Source organism: Lipotes vexillifer, unplaced genomic scaffold, assembly GCF_000442215.2.
Source record: "Lipotes vexillifer unplaced genomic scaffold, Lipotes_vexillifer_v1.1 scaffold241, whole genome shotgun sequence".
Classification (NCBI taxonomy): domain Eukaryota; kingdom Metazoa; phylum Chordata; class Mammalia; order Artiodactyla; family Lipotidae; genus Lipotes; species Lipotes vexillifer.
This window is the reverse complement of record NW_006784922.1, coordinates 2,624,625-2,639,830: the sequence shown is the minus strand read 5'-3', so window position 1 is coordinate 2,639,830 and position 15,206 is coordinate 2,624,625. Positions and strand designations below refer to the sequence as shown.

General features: G+C 43.7%; 1 protein-coding gene across 4 annotated transcripts in view; it reads left to right on the top strand.

Annotated features, from left to right (window-relative positions):
* OCLN (occludin) overlaps positions 1 to 15,206 on the top strand; it is a 49,504-nt gene that overhangs the window by 21,297 nt on the left and 13,001 nt on the right. For all 4 annotated transcript variants that reach the window (XM_007457070.1, XM_007457069.1, XM_007457071.1 and 1 more), the window contains one exon: positions 14,129 to 14,274. In XM_007457070.1, the coding sequence (XP_007457132.1) occupies positions 14,129 to 14,274 (146 nt within the window). The remainder of the gene's footprint in view (positions 1 to 14,128; positions 14,275 to 15,206) is intronic.

Here is a 15,206-nt window from a genome sequence, read left to right as displayed (position 1 = left end):
CATTGGGATAGGTACATCCTGACATTCATAATTAAATTGTACTGCCTTTCTTGAATTTTAAAAATCTTTAAGATAAGAACCCCCAGAGCAAAGCCACCTCAACAGCTGAGCCTTCAGTGTTTTAAGCAGATTTCAGTCCTTTTGTATTATCTGTGAGAAAATGTGTAATTTTCTAATTTCCTGTCTCTGAATCTCCGGCACAATGGTTTCTCTGCCTTCTTAGGGATTTTTAGGGTTGTTTTTTTTCCCTCTCCTTTCTGGATATCTTGTACTTTGTAAAATAAACAGGCCATGTTTGCTCACTGTTTGGATGTTAACCTGGTCCTTTGTAGTCAGTCACTCACTTAAGTTTGTACCAACGTTGTTGTATTTTAAATGTTTAAAGGCTCTTTTAATTAAAGTTGTAGATCTTTATTTTTTCTATTATGTCCTCAAACCCCAGGTTAATTGGTACATTTTCTGAATTAAAAGAATGTGATTATTTTAACTAAATAATTTTGAAAATACTGTGAAGTATAAAGAAAATTCTGCCATCCTGAGTTACCTTTTTGGTGTATTTTCTTTAATCCTTTCCTCCTCTTCCTACTTCTTATTCTAATTCAGAAGTATGATTATAGTCCTTATCAGTGTAAAATTCTACCTTTTTTGATTTAACATGATATAGGCTTTTTATCACATTAAATATTTCTCAAAAACAATTTTAATACTGTTAAAAATTTTTACTGAAGTGTAATGTATATCTATACACACACAGTTAAGTACTAATTTAATTGTATGGCTTGGTGAAATTTTACACGTATAAGCCCATTTGTAACCAGCCTCTAAATCAAGATATCATACATTCCAGTGTCTAAGGTTTCCTTATGCCTCTTAGTCAGTATCCCCTAGGGGTTGGTAACTCCCCTTATTCCTATCACATCAGTTTTGCCTATTCTTAAACTTCACATAAATGGAATTACATCCTGTATGCTTTTATGTCCACTCAACATAATGCTATAAGATTCATTTATATTGTTGCATTGGTTGGTGTGGTACTGTTTTAATTTTTGTATTCTCTGGCAAGATAAAAGCTTTCTAATTACCCGTTTTTAAAAAGCCTATGGCCAGGGCTTCCCTGATGGCGCAGTGGTTAAGAATCCGCCTGCCAATGCAGGAGACATGGGTTCAAGCCCTGGCCTGGGAAGATCCCACATGCCATGGAGCAGCTAAGCCCATGCACCACAACTACTGAGCCTGCGCTCTAGAGCCTGCGAGCCACAACTACTGAGCCCACGTGCCACAGCTACTGAAGCCCGTGCACCTAGAGCCTGTGCTCTGCAACAAGAGGAGCCACCGCAGTGAGAAGTCTGCACTGCAACGAAGAGTAACCCCTGCTCACCACAACTAGAGAAAGCCCATGTGCAGCAACAAAGACCCAACTCAGCCAAAAATAAATAAATAAATAAAATTTAACCAAAAAAATAAATAAGTAAAAAGCCTATGGCCAGAATTACAATTTTTTAAAAAAACAGGTTTTCAGGCAGTCTCCCTGCCATCCTTGTGTTTCCATTTGCCCATTTCTGGGTATCTTTCCTTACCCTCTCTCCACACTTGTACGTACTCTTCTTAATTTCTTATGATTCCTTTCAGTGTTTTATTTTGTGAAAATAAAACCAAAGAAAAATACACTTCCTGCTTTTTTATGCAGAAGTTAGTGTACTGATCATACTATTCTGTCTGCACATCCCCTTTTTACTTTGCAGTGTGTCTTGGTGATCTTTCCTTACCACTTCATAGCCTCTTTGTGGTATGGATGTACCGTGGTTTATGTAATCGTTCTTTCATTGTTGGATATATTTATTATTTAATATTATAAACAATGATAGGATTTTAAAAAAGAAAACTGTATAACTTGTATATATGGCTGTCTATATATATGCTCCTATAGGCTAAATTTCGCGAGTATTACTGAGTCAAGGGGTATGTATATACATACGTCTGTAACTTTGGTAGATAGTAAGAAATTGCCCTTCAAAGGAGATGTACCAATTTATACAGCCATCAGTGGTGTGTGAAATTCTGGTTCCACACACCTTTTCTAATAACATTCCATTGTAGATATGTATTTGACCAATCCCTGTTGTTGCATATTAGTTTTTTTCCAATTTTTGACTAGAATAATTATGTAAAAAGTAATTTTCTTACAGTAAGTATGTGGTACTTTTTTTTGAAAATGGAAAAAATTGATGTTGAAGGTAACTTAGCTGTTATGTAAATGGAAAGCATTTTTAATTTACATGCCTGGGCTCACATAATGTGACAAAGCCAGGACTAGAGCCCTAGTCTAGCATTTCCATGCCAGTGTGCTCTTAGGGAAAGCCTTAGTGATTACATTTTCTCTGTCCCTTTTTCTTTTTTTTTTTTTCAGATTGGTTTCAGGTACACAGAAATAAATTATTCCCAGTTCTTGGTTCATGACCTTGTCGCCTTTGGTCCATTCATAGCCTTTTTGTATTTATTGATTTTTTTCATAATGAACACCCATCGTCCTACCCAAGAATTACAATACGAGGTCTAAGTTACGTTACCCCATGTGTTTTTTACTCTCCCATCCACCTGCTTCTGCCTGCTCCCAGAGGTGACCTGTCTCCAGAGTGACTTCCCTACTTTAATTAGAAAAGACCATGATGTGTTCCTTCCCTTTTCTGTTGCCTTGATTGCATGACTGAAGTGCTTCTCAGTTCTGGGAATGGAACTAATGGTTCCGTTGTAATCAGAGAAGGTGCCCTCAGCTGTTCTCACTCTGAGTGGACTTCCTCTCCGTTGCCCTAAGTTATGTTACTATGTACTAGCCAGAAGACTAGGCTCTGCAGGGTTTTTGCGTTGCTTTAGAGGAGACCCTTCGTTTAGTCTCAGACGAACAGCCCTGTGGGACTGGTAGTCTTCCCCTTTCTTCTACTCTTGCTGTGTGATGCTGTCTTTTCTACTTCTGTCTAATAGAAGCAGTGTATCAGGGAGGTGGAATACCAGGGTTTGAATTCTAGCTTCATTGCTTTTGCTGTGACTCTAGGTAGATCAGTTCTGTTATTTTTAACCCATATGTATGTCAAGGAAGTCTAGTTTGGGGAGAATTCCTGGTGGAGGGACAACAGCACTGGACCCTAAAGCTCTGGGTTTGAGTCCTGACTCCAGCATTCTTTGGTAAACAGATTATCCCTTCTGATCCTCAGTTTTCTTATCTATAAAGTTGGCTATATTATTTGGTCTGCCTCTCAAGACAAATGTGAGATGCATGTGAGAAAATGTAGAAGACCAGTAATATAAGGCTGTCTGCCTTACAGGGATATTGAAAGGAAGACAGCTGGCTGTGCAGAAAAGAATTTTGGTGTTGCATGAGTACTAGTTACAGTTGACAAAAACAGAACTTAAGTTAGCATAGGTAAGAAGAGGAGTATATCTGCAAGATTTTGGGTGGTGATTTATGAAATCCAAGAAAGAGTTGAAACAACTTAGCCACAGAGGTAGGGATGTGGCTGTGTTTCATGAACAGCTAAAATCAGCACTTCAAGTCCATTTGGATCTGCTTTCTCATCTTGACTCCCTCCTGCCTGGTAGGCTTCATTTTCGCATGGAGAAGGGGAGCAGAAAGCAGCTACTTAGAGCTCTTGAGTTGTTCACATTAGTGCTTCGTCTAAGACTTGCCTGGGGAAGGGGCCCTGATGAATAAGTAGCCTTGGGTCAGGCGGCCATCCTCACACTAACCCACTGTGCCCAAGGGCAGGGCCCTTCTCACATAATCCAGCGTGTGGCAGTTCCCACAGTTACTGTGTGGAGTGGGGAGATGGTTTCTAGAGAAACTGCTCTGTAGATAATACTTACTACCTGAATATGAGCTACATGGGTTAATTGTAATTGCCCTTCTATTTTTTATGTGTGTGTCATCTGACCAGATTTAAATGCAGAGTGCAATTTGAATAGCTTAGGACGTGTTTCTGAGCAGCTTTCTGAGCCTGCTTCACCCCAGTGCTCCTCAGTAGTCTGCTGGCTTTTCCTGGGAGGGTGTCACGCCACTCAGATCCCTTTCTGCCCCTTTGAGCTTGGCCTCACAGAACAGCAGGGGACTGTGGTTTAAGGAGCTGCGTCCTGCCAACACACTGAGAATGCTAGTAGGGGGACTCTTCAGCCAGGAGTGCTGGAGCTGAGTTGGGAGGGGCTGATACCCTTATGCCCATGAAGATGAGTATTTCATGTTAATCTTTGTGTTCAAATCTCTCTTCCCCCACCTGCATTTCCAGAAGGTCATAAATATAAATATCAAGACACACATCTTTGTTTTCTCTAGAGTAAGTACTTAGAACTGGGGTCTGGCTTTGGAAAAGCACACACCTACGGTAAATATTAAAGAGTTGATTGTAAAACGTGTGTACCTGAGATTAGTTTTTGTTGATACCTGCAGTATTCTGGTGAGATAGTAACTGAAAGTTATGCACTTCAGTTTCAGGTGCTCCTGTGAATAAGTTTTGGTTTGGCTTTGGTAAAGTGAAAGAAAACAGAATCTGAGAGCAGTCTGGGACCTTAGGGTAAAGTCATCCAGTCTGTCTCAGTGAACTTACACAAAGGAAGCTGAACGCCTGCGAGGTAGACACAGGAGTAAGAAGGAGGCTTGTTCGTGGTGATTTGATGTGTCAGGGCTGGAAGTTTGGACTCTGGTTTCTCAGTGCTCTTTTCAGTGTAGTACATCAGGCTGACTTGGGATTGAGCTTCACGTCTTAATTTTGGCAATAAAGTTTTTTAAAAAGTCACAGTAAAAGAAAGGTAGGAACCACCATTTCCTAAGTAGCCATTATAGGCGTAGCCACTCTATACATCTTTACAGTGTGAATATTCTTATACAAGGGGACACTGAGGTTTGCAGAGGGCTTCAGTAATTTGTCTCAAGCCTGATGTACTAACCAGCAGGACAAGTGTTACATTTGCCTTTATAACTTGTATTTTTTTGGTGTGTGTTTTTTTTTTTTCCCTCTGAGATCTCTGAGCCTCAGTTTTCTTTGCCAGTAGAATTGGGGGAAATAGTTCATAGTTAATAAAACTATCATTAAAATGAGATAATGTATGTGTAAAGTGCTTATCTCTACCAGAAATCAGCATGCCAGTTCTCAGGGAGTATATTCTGTCTGTCTCTTAAGTTGCACCTTTTCTTGTTATGCCACATAATTTATGTCAGAAGCAAGAATAAACTAAGTTTGGAGAGAACATGCCATAAACTATTTCTTCATTATTACCAAGTAGTAAATAAAGTTTGTTAAACAAGATCCTGTTTTTAAGTATGAAATGTTTAGATCTAAAAGCTGAGTGTAGGGACTTCCCTGGTGGTGCGGTGGTTAAGAATCCGCCTGCCAATGCAGGGGACGAGCCCTGGTCCAGGAAGATCCCACATGCCACAGAGCAACTAAGCCCATGTTGTCACAACTACTGCACCAGTGCTCTAAAGCCTGAGAGCCACAACTCCTGAGCCTGCGTGCCACAACTACTGAAGCCCTCATGCCTAGAGCCCGTGCTCTGCAGTGAGAAGCCTGCACACCGCCACGAAGAGTAGCCCCTGCTTGCTGCAACTGGAGAAAGCTCACGTGCAGCAATGAAGACCCAGTGCAGCCATAAATAAATAAATACATACATACATACTAAGTGTATTATTTAGGTAGCCTATTTCTAGAAGTTTCTAAGGCTTTGACATTGTGATGCAGCATTGTTATAGCATTGTTCCCAACGTTTACCTTTCAAGGTAGGAGCTAGTAAGGATGATCACGCCTGGGTGTAGAGAGGGGTCAGGGTCCTGGACCCTGTCCTTTGTGGTCAGCCTTAGGTAGCTTTTGGTATCCTTGGACTCTGATGAAGGTAATCACTTTGTCTCTTCATTTAATAGGTTTCTCATGTGTAAATGGGGAAAATAAAAGTTCCACCTACAGCATGTATATGCTGATCCTGTAACAATTAAAGGGCTTAGGTCAGGGCCAGCACATAATTTATTAATGCACAATAAATTTTAGCCAGAGTAATAATTGTTAGTATTTGCAATGATGGCATCAAATAAGGGAGCTTGGATAAGAGTACCCAAAATATAAATACATTTAATGTTGGTTGCAGTTGTTAAACTATGAATTTTCCTCTTACTTGTAAGCTTGCTGCGAGATAAGAGCAAATGTTTTTTGAAGGGTGTAGACAGGCTCTGCGTATCATCTCCTTGCACACAGGAGTGGGGAACAGGTCCAGGTGGGGCAGGTGACTGGGACCGGGCGGTGGTGGTAATCAGTGTTAGACGGCTGAAGAAACTCGAATAGCTTTCTTATTTTCAACTAGTAAGTACAAGTGTTCTTTAATGTAAGAGCAGTTCCTGTGGGCTGCCGACAATTGGTATACCGGGTTCTCACCCTGGGAAAGGTTTCACTATTATCTGTGGTCTCAGTTGGGGTGAAATGGAACAAGAATGGAAGTGTCCTATCCATGGACTGACCTTCAGAACCCAGCAGCGTGGAGGATGGAAGGCCCTATCTGTCCAGGGCATCCTGGCGGGGGGCTGGTGTAGAGAGTTGTAATGGAAGGTGAGGTAGGATGTGTGCTAGAGCTGGTGAGTGTCTTTGTGGCTTTCTGAATGCAGGGATTCTAGATTTCCAGCACTAAATAGAGTTAATTCTAACTATAGGTATAATGGTCTAAACAGGGCAGTTGTCTGTGACATAGAGGAAAACTGTCCTCCATCAGTAGTTCTCAAACCTTAGCAAGCATCAGAATCACAGGGAGAGCTGGTTAAAACAGCTTGCTGGGCCCACCCACAGTGTTTCTCGTGCAGTGGATCTGGAATTGGGCCTGAGAACTGGCATTTCTGAGTTCCCAGAGTTCCCAGGTGATGTTGATGCTACTGGTCTGGGGAACACACTTTGAGAACCACTGTTCCATAGAGCCAGGCTGAAGCTATAATACTGCAAGCCCAGTGGGATTTGAGTTAAGGTATGCATAAGGTCTCTTCAGGCATGGCATGCTTAGAAAATGCTGAGGTTGTGTGGAGTACTACAGTAAACTGAAGGGGATTTGGAACCCTAGGTGGTGGCTGGCATGGGCTCTGAGGACTAAGGTGTACTGTGCCTGCGGCACACCTGCTGGGGAGGCTGGCATGAGATACACGAGTGTTAAAATGCAGGCTGGGGCTTCCCTGGTGACGCAGTGGTTGAGAGTACGCCTGCTGATGCAGGGGACACGGGTTCGTGCCCCGGTCCGGGAAGATCCCACATGCCGCGGAGCGGCTGGGCCCGTGAGTCATGGCCGCTGAGCCTTAGCGTCCGTAGCCTGTGCTCCGCAACGGAAGAGACCACGACAGTGAGAGGCCCGCGTACCGCAAAAAAAAAAAAAAAAAAAAAAAAAAAAAAAAAATGCAGGCTGAACCAGGGTTTTTCTTTCTAGAGCAAGGGGCCTCGAATGGGATCACTTACTGAGTGTAAGCTTCTCTACCTCACTCCTCCCAAAGCTCTTAGGAGCTTCAGAATTCACCTTTTTTTTTTTGAGATATGCGGGCCTCTCACTGTTGTGGCCTCTCCCGTCGCGGAGCACAGGCTCCGGACGCGCAGGCTCAGCGGCCATGGCTCACGGGCCCAGCCGCTCCGCGGCATGTGGGATCCTCCCGGACCGGGGCACGAACCCGTGTCCCCTGCATAGGCAGGCGGACTCTCAACCACTGCACCACCAGGGAAGCCCCAGAATTCACCTTTGCCTGGTGTATGTTAGTACTTCCCTGTGGGCAGCCTGTGTTTGGATAGGGAACATGGTGTTTGCTAAATCCCCAGAGCCATCTGATCAATGTAAATTAATCAGACTTTCCCAAGCCTGGTCCATGATCTCTTCCTTTGTGGGATTAGTCTGTTTGGGAGCATTTGCCTTCAAGCCACCAAGGGTGGAGAAAAGTCTGAGGGAACTTTCCAGAGGCAGTTTTGAGGCTCTTGTTGGGGGAGCGTCTGTGAGTGTAAAATATCAAAACGGGAAAAACGAGTTGGACCACTTAGTGTTTTGAAAACTTGTAGTGCAAGGGCAAATGGCTGGGAAGGTGGACCTCGGGTTGTAAAACTGGACGTGGTACTTTGAGATGAAGGTCCTCCTCTCTCTGATGTCTGGTATATTTCTCCACTTTAATTACCAAGCAGGAAAACCCCTTCTGTTTGCCTTTGGAGGGTGGTGTTCCTACACTCTGACATAAACAAAAGGAACCCGATGACTAAGCACATATCATAGTAATTTTGTGTCAAAAGCTGCTTTTAGAATGATAGTCCAGTAGGCAAATAAAACTCTTCAAAATGGATTCACATCGTATCTTATTCGGATGTGGTGAGGAGTGAAGGCAATGAGAATAGTTCCTTTTCTTACTGGGAATAGTCAGTACCCAGATGAGATGGGTACCTCAAGCCATATTTAAATTACTGAGGTGTCAGTTTGTTATGCCCAAAACAGCTGAGCTTGGGAGTCAGGTGTACCGGGTTTACATCCTCCCTCTATGCTGTCACCTTCTGTGTGAGCTTGAGCAAATTAATTGGACCTTAGAGACTCAGTTTCCTCATCTGAGTATGGAGATAGTCCTATCTCACTGGGCAATGGTGAGGACCAAATGGGGTCAGGTTTTGCCTGACACATGAACTTCCCTCTCATGATGCAGGTCTAGTCTGACTCTTTTCCTGTGTTGTGTGAGCTACGAACCAAGAGCAAAATGGGGCGTGGCTGTCCTCGCTCCTTTTTGCTTGTACTCATTCCAGATGAAGAATGCAGTTGATTTGTGTGGAGAGAAAGGTTTTTCCCAAACTTTGTTTTACAGGGGTGAATTGACCTAAAACATTCTTGACCTTTTTGAATTCCACCCCTGACTTCAAGGAGTCGGGGCGGAGAGGCTGCTTGTGAGTCAGTAGCGTTGATAAGCATGATCGCGCAGCTCCATCCTGGTCCCACGGGAGGATGGCTCGGTGCCGACAGGTGTTGGGATGAGAGCTGCCCTGAGTCACCCTCTTTGTTTTCCCCTTGGCACCCCACAGGGATATACGATGTTTTTATTAATTCTCCAAAGACGGTTAGTTAACAAAGATTTTTCCTTTTTTTTTTGCGGTATGCGGGCCTCTCACTGTTGTGGCCTCTCCCATTGCGGAGCACAGGCTCCGGACGCACAGGCTCAGCGGCCATGGCTCACGGGCCCAGCCGCTCCGTGGCATGTGGGCTCTTCCCGGACCGGGGCACGACCCCGTGTCCCCTGCATCGGCAGGCGGACTCTCAACCACTGCGCCACCAGGGAAGCCCCAACAAAGATATTTTTCACAAGTGACATAGAACACTTCTAATGAGTATAATTAAATTCTGAATAAAAATTTGTCCTCATTATAACTACCTCTTGTGAAGATCTTTTGAAATTATTTCACTTGAATTTATTTCATTTCGGCATTTCAGAAACACTTTAGTTCTTTCTTGATTGGAATGTGAATCTTGCTAAAACGTTTCCTGTCCCATTAAATTAATAATTCCTACTCCTTAAACATGGTCTGTGAGAGTGCTTGTCTTTTTTGAATTTAGTCTCTAGAGTCTGCCTGTGTCATTCTTTGATTGGTTAAGGGTCTTTTCTCTCCTTGGCCTCAGCCCGTCTGTCTTCTCCTGTCTCGTCTTTCCCTTTTATAAGGTCTGTGTGTGCGGCAGGGGTGCCACTAGGACCAGGAACTCTTCAGGCAGATCCCAGTGAAGAGCGGCCAGCTGGGCGCTGCCGTGTGGATTTCTGTACGTGCAGTGCCCTTCCGCCCCACGGCTGCCCGCGAACCCCAGCTCCCCCGCCGGAGGGCCTGCGGGTGGGAGCCCCGGATCAGCCCCCCAGGCCCCGAGGCTTCTCTTGGCTTCACAGCAGCAGTTCCAGCGCTGGCTTGACTCTCAAACTTTCCTTTCCCCTCAGTGCTTAGTAGAAGGCGGCAAATCTTCCTGCATTTGTGTTTTTTCACTCTGCTTTCTTCTGCCCCTGATTTCAAGTTAGTTTCAAGAGCTAGTTTCAAGTTACTTAAGGAAAACTGTTCACCATTTGCTGTTCAGAATTAAGCCGAGTTTTTCTCAGGTTCTAAGTCTTTAAAGTTTTACTATAGTTATTAAAATGGTAGGGTTGTTTCGTTGTTGTTTTAAAGAACTTTAGCTACATCATCAGGTATTATGGACTGGCTTGGGATCCTATCATTGATAACAGTGAGTCTCAAATCCCTTTTCTCATCATAGGAAACACAGGCTGAGAACTCATAAATTTCTAATACTGGTCCCTCCTCACTGGGGCTTCCCAGCTTCCTCCCACCGTCCTTTGAAAGCAGCAGGTTTATACTCACTTTGCATTGGTACCATGAGAAAAAGTAATATTTTCTTTTGGGAAACGTGAAGCATAAAAGGAGAAAAATGAACTTACTCCTTGTTTTACAAATACGTTTTGCTTCTGCCTCTAGACACTTAAGCTCCTTTTGAGGACAAAGGCTGCTTCTGCTTCACCTTTGAGTCTGGCTGGGTGTCTTTTTTCAAAACTATGTATCACGTCACAGATTTGCCTGTCATCCTTGCGCAGGGGCCCTGCTAATAATTAATCTTTTCTGTATTGTTCTAATTTTAGTGTATGTTCTGCCCAAGCGAGCATATGGTCTTGGAATTTTTTTTTGTGTACGTGTATGAAAAAGGCTGAAGTAATGAAAGACCTGTGCTGGAGGATGAAGTCAGTGCTCGGGCTAGTCTAGTTGTGCTGTGACTCTAAGAGATAAACATCAGCTCAGAGCGGCTCATCTGATAAGGCGGTTGGATATACACAGTGTAGAAATAGAACAGTAATAAATGAAGTAACCTTTATGCGGCAAACTCTGGGCTCCTGCTTTGTGCCAGGTACTGGGCTGGGCTTTGAAGACCCATAGAGGAAGGAAGGTAGGAGGCTGCCCAGGGAGGGGCAGTGTATTGGAGCCGAGGCTTTGAAGTATATAAACCCCACCTTACCGTTTATTAGGTGTGGGTCCTTGGGAAAGTTGTCTAGCACCCTGAGCCCTTGCTTCCCCTTTTCTGAAAAGGGTTTTTTTCTGGGAAAAAAAAAAACCCTGGAAACTGGGTTCACCTCTTGGTGGCTGTTGAGCTAATAGACACAACCAAGCCAAAGATCGGGAGAAAAAAGAGTTTATTATTACTTGCAGCAAGTGAGGAGAACACCAGGGATCTTCTCCAAAGCAGTGTCTGTCTGAACAGCGAAATTAGGGAAGTTTTAAGCTAAGAGTACTTGCGTTTTCATGAGGGGGCTTGAGCAGAGGAGAATTCAGCATAGAATTGGGGCAAAGGTCCACAGAGTCCAAGCTTTAGTTGATTGAAGTCAAGAGTGGCACCATCATCATTGCATCCTCCACCTGGGTGGGGGTCCTTAGTACCTGCAGAACTCAAAGATATATTATGATGTGTATCCCTTGAGGAGGAACTAGGACTCTGCCTTATCACTGCACTGTCATTTGAGTGCCTTTTCCCTGTTCCTGCATTCCTTTGTTCCCTCAAGATCATAAATTACTGAGACCTGTTCAAGGGTGAGCATTGTGGCCAGGCTTAGATCACAAAATGGCTTCTCTTATGTCAAGAAAGCCATTCCTGGGGCTTCCCTGGTGGCGCAGTGGTTGAGAGTCCGCCAGCCGATGCAGGGGACACGGGTTCGTGCCCCGGTCCGGGAAGATCCCACATGCCGCGGAGCGGCTGGGCCCGTGAGCCATGGCCGCTGAGCCCGTGCATCCGAAGCCTGTGCTCCGCAACAGGAGAGGCCACGACAGAGAGAGGCCCGCGTACCACAAAAAAAAAAAAAAAAAGAAAGCCATTCCTAGTTCTGTTTCTCCAGGGACCCCCTAACTTATCTGCTTATAGTATTTCCCTGTAAGGTTGTACCTACTAAATGATCCCTCAGTTCAGTATGTGGCATGCTGTAGCAGGCAGACAGTGGTGGCTTTAAGAGCAGCCCACTGCCCATTGAAGTTAGAGGTGTGGGAGCAGCGTCACCCTGTGCGTAAACAGTCTGTACACACGCGCTCTGCTGGGAGGTTTGTATGCCCAGGTGCTGGCGAGACAGGAGGACAGGGAGGCGCCTCACCCAGCAGGGACATTTGTGGAAGGCCCCCGGGAGGTAGTGGCACCATCCCTACTTGGTAGTGAGCCAGGACTTGAAGTCCGCTTAAGGATTAGCTGGCAAAGAAAGGGGGAAGAACATTCCATTCTGGGCAGTAGGAAGTCTCTGCAGAGACACCCAGACACCTCTTTTGTAAGGTTTTGGTTTCCGGTTTGCCAGGGTCAGTAGGAAATCCATGAGCTCTGCACCCTCTGCTAAATTTGCAAAGAGAAGAGTTAAATGGGTTTTTAAGAAAGGGAGGTCTTTTAAATCTGAAGTCTCCGGAATAAGAATACGCCTTTGGCTTGTCCGGGTATTTGCCTGTGAAGCTTAGTGATGGTGTCAAGTCCTCAGGAATTCAGTAGGTTCCAAGAATGGTTCCCACCCGGCACCCCTGTGGTGGGATCTGAGCACACTCCCTGGCAACCCACCCCCTGGTTTCCCAGTTGCTGCCAAACTCCACTTTCAGAAGGAAGTGATTCCATTCCTTTCTGACTCATGGAAATATTAAACAATCAAGATTAAATACCTTTGTGTACTTCAAGGGGTGGGTAAGTAAATATCTTTTGACATGTGATAGTGCAGTGACAGGAAAGGAGCAGGTCACGTTTTAATGCTATGCTTGACGGACAACAGAATGTAAAGTTTGTGTGTGTGGCAGGGACATACGCTATGTTGAATCTAATTGTGAAGATTTATAATAGCAAAATAATCCAATTAAAAGTCTGCCATCCCCTTCAAATACTTGTAAAAATTCTTTGTTTAGATCCAATGGCTTTAATTCCAGAAACCAGCATCTTCTGAGTCTTTACTGTGTTCATAAAGGCCCTGTGCTAAATGTGATACAATTAAATGTCATCTCATTTAATTGTCAAAACAACTTTATGAAGCAGGTAGCGTCCCCATTTCTTACAGATGAAGATATTGAGGTTTTCTAGAACTTGTAGTTGGGTAGTTGGCAGATCTGGAGTGAGCCCAGGTAATTGGATGCCGTTGTGCTCATCACCAAGCTAAAGCAGTCCCATCATCCCTAAGTTTGAAAAGTTGCTCTTTTTCACAGACATAAGTTTTAGTGTTTTTTTTCTTTTCCCCCCACACCTTAGTTTTATTCCTTGACTTCAAACCAACTCAATGACTTGTCTGGGCTTAGCAGTTACTATTTTTCTGGCAGAGTAATATGCAATAATGTGAAGATTTTTAGGTGAAATTTAGAGTGTTGGACCTACTACATCTAACAGGTAATGTTGAGACTCTAATTGGCTACGCTTATTATATACAAAACTTTCTCCCAAAGGTTCTCTGGGAAACCTTTCATGTTAACAAGGCATCATCTCCAATGTGTATTACTTCTTAGAACACGTTCATTCACACATCAGAATGGAATAAGAAAGGTAGAGAGGGAAGGCAGTGATGCTGTGACTGTAGGCTGTTGGTGATAGAGCCATTGAGAAAGTAAAGGGAGAACAAACAAATCTGTTATTAAAGAACCATAGCAGAAATCAGTTTGAGCTTCTTAACGTAGTTTTAACATTCCATGTATAGGGTGAATGGATTGAGAAGAATCAATGTTCTTTGTCCTAGATTAGTGGTTTTCCAAGGGTGGTGCCCAGACAGCAGCATAAGCATTACCTTAGAACTCGTTAGAAATGAAAATTCTCGTTCTGACTTGGACCTAGGCCGGATAAAATGAGATTAGTCTTCCTAAGATGGGGTGGATAATTATTAAACCTAATCACATCAGGATGAGGATCAGGGAATTTGGATTTTTTTCTTGTTTGTAACTGATTCTGGATTTGTTAAACTAACAATAGCACCATTTCTGTGCTGATTTGACTGTTAACACTGGATAATAACAAGGTAGTCAGATAGGTTAATGATATTTAATGAGCCCGATAAATATTAGATAATTTTATATATATTTTTCTTTCATTTCTTCCCCCTTTTATGTTACAGGCTAAATAATAACTGAGTCTCTTGGGACTGTTTCCTTAGGTTAAAAACGTTTCTGCCGGCACACAAGACATGCCTCCTCCCCTTTCTGACTACGGGGAGAGAGTGGACAGCCCCGTGGCCTACTCCTCCAATGGTAAAGTGAACGAGAAGCGACTGTATCCAGAGTCTTCCTATAAAACAACACCGTAAGTAGCGTCTTCCTTCTTTTGCTAGAATGAGTCCGAAAAAGTGAGTATTTGCATGTGTTTATAAATCAGTAGCTGTTTTGTGCCATTCGCCAAAAAAAAAAAACAAAAAAAAAACCCAACAGTTTTCACAAAGGCTGGAGACTGATCTCTGCCTTATAGGTGGAGGCAGAATGTGGTTCTTTCCTGTTTGTGGTTTTGAAGTTTAGATGAGGGTGGAAGGGTATTACTGATTGATAGCAGAGCTAAGTGTGGTTCTCAGTCTCTCCTCCTTCCTATAATTATTAGATCTCTTTTGCTAGGGGATGTGAAACTGATAAAACCTCTAGATTTTGTTTTACATGTGGTGTGAAAAACCTCACAGTGAGTTTCTGGCCTAGAGTAGGTGCCATTCAGGTTATGGAAATAGTATCCCTGTTGCGGTTTTAGGTTACCCTGAAGCCTAAGTCTAATTCACCTTAATGACAAGAGAGAGATGTTGGGGATATTGTTAAGGACTTGGATGTAGTTTGCCTAAGGATGATAAATTAACGTTCCTGTATATAATTCTAGAACTCCCAGTTCCTTCGTAGACCAAAAAAATAAACCTTCCCTTTAGCTAATTTGATGGTTCTAAGTTAAAGGTTTATCTGCTGGGAAATCTTTTTTTAAATTTATTTATTTATTTTTTGGCTGTGTTGGGTCTTCGTTTCTGTGCGAGGGCTTTCTCTAGTTGTGGCAAGTGGGGGCCACTCTTCATCGCGGTGCGCGGGCCTCTCACTGTCGCGGCCTCTCTTGTTGCGGAGCACAGGCTCCAGACGTGCAGGCTCAGTAGTTGTGGCTCACGGGCCCAGTTGCTCCGTGGCATGTGGGATCTTCCCAGACCAGGGCTCGAATCTGTATCCCCTGCATTGGCAGGCAGATTCTCAACCACTGCGCCATCAGGGAAGCCC